General features: G+C 50.4%; 1 protein-coding gene across 1 annotated transcript in view; it reads right to left on the bottom strand.

Annotated features, from left to right (window-relative positions):
- Positions 1-137: 137 nt before the first annotated feature.
- LOC109925547 (annexin A2-like) overlaps positions 138-5886 on the bottom strand; it is a 19931-nt gene continuing 14182 nt past the window's right edge. Inside the window, exons 10-12 of the mRNA XM_048620377.1 lie at positions 5358-5416; positions 3631-3753; positions 138-553 (exon numbers count right to left, since the gene is read on the bottom strand). Of these exons, the coding sequence (XP_048476334.1) occupies positions 491-553; positions 3631-3753; positions 5358-5416 (245 nt within the window). The 3' untranslated portion in view covers positions 138-490. The remainder of the gene's footprint in view (positions 554-3630; positions 3754-5357; positions 5417-5886) is intronic.

Genomic DNA, 5886 nt, shown 5'->3' with positions numbered 1-5886 from the left:
CGTGCGTGTGTGTTAAAGATGGTGTGTATGTGTGTCTGTGTAAGAGATGTGTGCGTGTGTTAAAGACTGTGTGTGTGTGTGTCTGTATAAGAGACTGTGTGCACACGTGTGTGTAAAAGACCTTTGTGTAAAAGATTGAGTGTGTGTAAAAGACCGTGTGTGTGTGTGTGTGTGTGCGTGTGCATGTAAAATGCTGTGTGTGTCTGTAAATGACCATGTGTGTGACGATGTAAAAGACTAGGTGTGTGATTATGTAAAGGACTGTGTGTGTTTGGGTAAGGCTGTTTGTCTGAATAAGACTGTGTGTGTGTGTGTGTGTGTGTGTGTGTGTGTGTGTGTGTGTGTGTGTGTGTGTGTCTATCCTTGTTTACATACATGTCCGTAACAGCATGAGGCAGAGAAATGTTCTGTGGAGCTCAGGGGTAGGACGGGACAGACCAGCTGTGGAATCACGAAAGGGTTTATCCCAAAAAGTTTCCAGGTGCTGCTTCTACAGATCCTCCGCTCTGCACAGTCCGAGCAAGGCACATTGGTAATCTCCCTTTGTGTCGGCCTGGGAGGTGAGAGAGAACATTGTCACCACGCAGCACTTTCCACGTCCTCTCCACATCCACTGAGAAACCTCCAACACCAGCAGGAGGCCATTCTCCCCTTCAAACCTGCTACCCTATTCAATTCAATTACAAGCAGCTCATTCCTGAGCTAGTGAATCAGTTATTGGCCGTCCCTCATTATCCCCCACCTCGAGAAAGTGGGGGTGACCTGATGGAATCCCCATGTGCTGTAGGGACACAGTGCTGTTAGGGAGGGTGTTGCAGGATTTCGACCCTGAAGGAACGGCCGATATATTTCCACGTCAGGATGGTGTCTGTGTGTCTCTGAGCGTGTGTGAGCGAGAGTGTGTGTGTGTGTGTGTGTGTGTGTGTGTGTGTGTGTGTGTTGGAGAGGGGCTGGTGTTCCCATTGTATCAGCTGCCCTTGTCCTTATAGGGGGTGGAGGTCACCAATCTGGACAGTACTGTCTAAGGAGCCCTGGCAAGTCGGTGCAGTGCATCTTGTAGATGGTACACACTGCTGCAACTGAGCGTTGGTGGTGGAGGGAGTGGGTGTTTGTGGATGTGGTGCCAATCCAAGCAGGCGCTGCTGTGTCCTGGATGGTGTCATGCTTCTCAAGTGTTGTTGGAGCTGCCCCCATCAGGGCAAGTGGGGAGTATCCTTCATTGATGGTCGATAGGCTTTTTTTGTGGTGGGCATGGGAGCCAGGAGGGGATTCCCAACCTCTGACCTGCTCTTGTAGCCCCCTGTATTGATATGGGGCTCAGTCCAGTTCAGTTCCTGGTCAATGGTAACCCCCAGGATGTTGACATTGGCGGTGGGTGGGGTGGGAGGTGTGGGTGGGGGGTGGATTCAGTGATAGTAACATTGAATATCCAGGGGGCAATGGTTAGATTCTCTCTCAATGGTAACCCCCAGGATGTTGATAGTGGGGGGATTCAGTGATGGTAATGCCATCAAATACCAAGAGGCAATGATTAGATTGTCTCCTATTGGAGATGGTCATTGCCTGGCATTTGTATGGTGCCAGTGTTCCTTGCAACGTGCCAATCCAAACCTGCATAGTCTCCAGTTCATTGCTGCACTTGAACATGGTCTGAATCAGTGTCTATATCTGACCTTCCTTCAGCTGACTCTGTTCCTTGACGTAAGACAGGAGGACACAGATTTTGGTTTTCTTGGCAAATACAAGTATTATTTCTTCAATGAGAGACTGTCCAAATTGCACATGATATTCCCCACTCCATGCTGGCCAATGTAGCCCATATAAGGGGAGGCGATGACTTAGTGATAAATGTCTCTGGGCTAGTAACACAGAGGCTAATGTTCGAATCTCGCCACGGCCCCTGGTGGAATTTAAATTCAATGAGTCAAATCCAGAATTTGAAGCTTGTCTCAGGGCTGGTCACCACCATGGATTGTCATAAAGGCCCCATCAGAGACACTAATGAGGGAAGGTAATCATAGAGTTGTACAGCACAGAAACAGACCCTTTAGTGCAACTCACCCATGCCAATCAGATATCCTAAACTGATCTAGTCCCATTTAGAGTCAGAGCTATACAGCACAGAAACAGACCCTTCGGCCCAACTCGTCCATGCTGACCAGATATCCAAAATTAATCTAGCCCCATTTGCCAACATTTGGACCAAATCCATCTAAACCCTTCCTATTCATGTCCCCATCCAGATGCCTTTTAAATGTGGTAATTGTACCAGCCTCCACCACTTGCTCTGGTAGCTCATTCCATGCCACTCTCTGGGTGAAAACGTTGTCCCTTTTAAATCTTACCCCTCTCACTTTAAACCTACACCCTCTAGTTTCCAACTCCTCCTACCCTGCCTGAAAAGACCTTGACTATTCACCCTATCCAGGCCCCCTCATGATTTTATAAACCTCTATAAGGTCACCCCCTCAGCCTCCGACGCTCCAGGGAAAATAGCCCCAGCCTATTCAGCCTCTCCTTATAGCTCAAACCTTCCAACATCCTTGTAAATCTTCTCTGCACCTTTTCAAGTTTCGCAACATCTTTCCTATGGCAGGGAGACCAGAATTGAACGCAGTATTCCGAAGGTGGCCTAACCAATATCCTGTAAAGCTACAACATCCCAACTCCTTTCACTCAACATACTGACCAGTAAAGGCAACGTACCGAACGCCTTCTTCACCGCCCTGTCTACCTGACCCAGTGTGGGCACAGACGTGACTCCAGACCCCCACAGCAATGGGATCGACTCTTAACTGCCCCCTGAAATGGCCATGATGGAGACTCTCGGTTAAGGGCCAATTAGTGATTGAGTTAACAAGTACCAATCTCGCCATTGACCGCCAACAGGAAAATTCCTTCTACACAACACCTTCCATGCTAACAAGTGGAAGGTTTCCGAACATAGAGATCTAGGGAGTAAAGGTTCATAGTTCCTTGAAAGTGGAGTCACAGGCAGATAGGGCAGTGGAGAAAGCTTTCGGCATGCTAGCCTTCGTTAGTCAGAGCATTGAGTACAGGAGCTGGGATGTCCTTGTTGCACCTGTATAAGACCTTGGTGAGGCTAGATTTGGAGAGCTGTGTGCAGTTCTGGTCGTCCTGCTATAGAAAGGAAACTAGAGAGAAAAAAAAAGATTGACTAGAATGCTACCTGGACTGGAAGGTTTGAGTTAAAAGGAGAGGTTGGGACTTTGGTTCCCCTAGACCGTAGGAAGGGTGACCTTGTAGAGGTTTATAAAATCAGCAGAGGCATAGATAAGGCAGAGAGCCGACAGCTTTTCCTCAGGGTCGGGGAAACTAGAGGGCATAGGTTTGAGGGGAGAAATACAAAAGGGTATAGCCGGGGAATGGCAGTGTGTGTCTGGTAATAGTGGAGATGAGTGCAATTTTGTCATTTAAAAAACAAGCACATGGATGGGATAGGTATGGAGGGATATGGACCAAACGCAGGCAAATGGGATTAGACTAATTGCGAAAACTGGGCAGCAGGGACAAGTTGGGCCAAACGGCCTGTTTCCATGCTGTAAACCTCTATGACAGCGATGGGCTCAGGGCTGGGCATTGTAATGGAAGGATTAGGCAGTGCCTTACCTGAATAGCAGAGTACAAAGACTTTCCGTATTTTTTCCGAAATTCAGCACGGATGCTAAGGAGATCAATCTCACACCGAGTTGCCAACACCCTGGTGAGAATCTTGTCCCTGGTACCCAGACTCTGTACAAACAAAATGAATTATTGGCACGGGGTTAGATACAGAGTAAAGCTCCCTCTACACTGTCTCCCCATCAAACACTCCCAGGGACAGGGACAGCACAGGGTTAGATACAGAGTAAAGCTCACTCTGCACTGTTCCCCCATTAAACACTCCCATAGCAGGGGCAGTACAGGGTTAGATACAGAGTAAAGCTCCTGCTACACTGTCCCCCATCAAACGCTCCCAGGACAGGGACAGCATGGGGTTAGATACAGAGTAAAGCTCCCTCTATACTGTTCGTCCCATCAAATACTCCCAGGACAGGGACAGCACCGGATTAGATACAGAGTAAAGCTCTCTCTAGACTGTTCCCCCACCATCAAACACTTCCAGAACTGGGACAGCACGGGGTTAGGTACAGAGTAAAGCTCACTCTACACTATCCCCTCTATCAAACACTCCCAGGACAAGGACAGCACAGGGTTAGATACAGAGTAAAGCTCCCTCTGCACTGTCTCCCCCCCCCCATTAAACACTCCCAGAGCAGGGGCAGCACGGGGTTAGATACAGAGTAAAGCTCCCTCTGCACTGTTCCCCCATCAAACACTCCCAGGGACAGGGACAGCACGGGGTTAGATACAGAGTAAAGCTTCCTCTGCACTGTTCCCCCATTAAACACTCCCATAGCAGGGGCAGTACAGGGTTAGATACAGAGTAAAGCTCCCTCTGCACTGTCCCCCCATCAAACATTCCCAGGGACAGGGACAGCACGGGGTTAGATACAGAGTAAAGCTCCCACTGCACTGTCCCCCCATCAAGCACTTCCAGAACTGGGACACTACGGGGTTAGATACAGAGTGAAGCTTCCTCTGCACTGTCCCCCCAATTAAACACTCCCAGAGCAGGGGCAGCATGGAGTTAGATACAGAGTAAAGCTCCCTCTGCACTGTCCCCCCATCAAACACTCCCAGAACTGAGACAGCACGGGGTTAGATACAGAGTAAAGCTCCCTCTGCACTGTCCCCCATCAAACACTCCCCAGGACAGGGACAGCACGGGGTTAGATACAGAGTAAAGCTCCCACTGCACTGTCCCCCCTCATCAAACATTCCCAGGACAGGGAGAGCACAGGGTTAGATACAGAGTAAAGCTCCCTCTACACTGTACTCCATCAAACACTCCCAGGGATAGGGACAGCATAGGTTTACATACACAGTAAAACTTTCTCTACACTGTCCCCTATCAAACGCTTCCAGAACAGGAACAATGTGGGGTTAGGTACAAATTGAGTTCTATCCACCGTCTGCCACCACAATCCTTATTGGTCCGTGCTGTGTAGCTGCCCAGCAATGTCGCCTGTACTTCTCTCTTTGTCTCTCTCTCTCTCTCAGTCCGTGAATTGCTGAGATTCACCGCTGTCTGATTGAAGAAACGGTTCTGTCTCTCACTCAGAACTGGGCAGCATCACTCACCCCCTACTCCTTGATCCTGAGAGTGACCCTTGGGCCGTCCAGCTGAGGTGGTGGGGAAGGGAGAGGGGGAAACGCTCGGAAACCAGAGAGAAGAGTCACTGATACTGACAGCCCCATATCTAAAGTCCACCAGCTTCCCCTGGCAACAGTACCTTCATGGAGTCGTACAGCCTCTCGGCGAAGTACTCGGGCATGTTCTGAATGTTCTGCACTGGACGAAGAGAAAGGAGAGAGAGCGTTAGCTGCTGTCACTCCTGCGTCTGGCACTCCCTCGCCAATGCCCCCCACCCGCAGGTGCCACACTCTCTGCACAGCAGCAAGGGATACCAGCAGGCCCCTTTGCCAATTCCCCGACCAGCACCACACTGAGCAAACTCAGAGAAGGTGGTCACACACGCTCCTCTCCACCACCAACCCGCACCCCCACCGCCAACCGCCACCCCCCCACCACTGTGGAGTAGGGAGAGTTATGGGGGCTGGAGGAGGTGACAGAGATAGGGAGGGGGTGTAGGGAGCTGGAGGAGGTGGCAGAGATAGGGAGGGGGTGTAGGGGGCTGGAGAGGGTGACAGATAGGGAGGGGGCGTAGGGGGCTGGAGGGGGTGACAGAGATAGGGAGGGGGTGTAGTGGGCTGCAGGAGGTGACAGATATAGGGAGGGGGTGTCTTACCCAGGACAATGAA

Source organism: Rhincodon typus, chromosome 46 (genome assembly GCF_021869965.1).
Source record: "Rhincodon typus isolate 14 chromosome 46, sRhiTyp1.1, whole genome shotgun sequence".
NCBI lineage: Eukaryota > Metazoa > Chordata > Chondrichthyes > Orectolobiformes > Rhincodontidae > Rhincodon > Rhincodon typus.
This window is presented reverse-complemented; position numbering and strand designations above follow the sequence as displayed.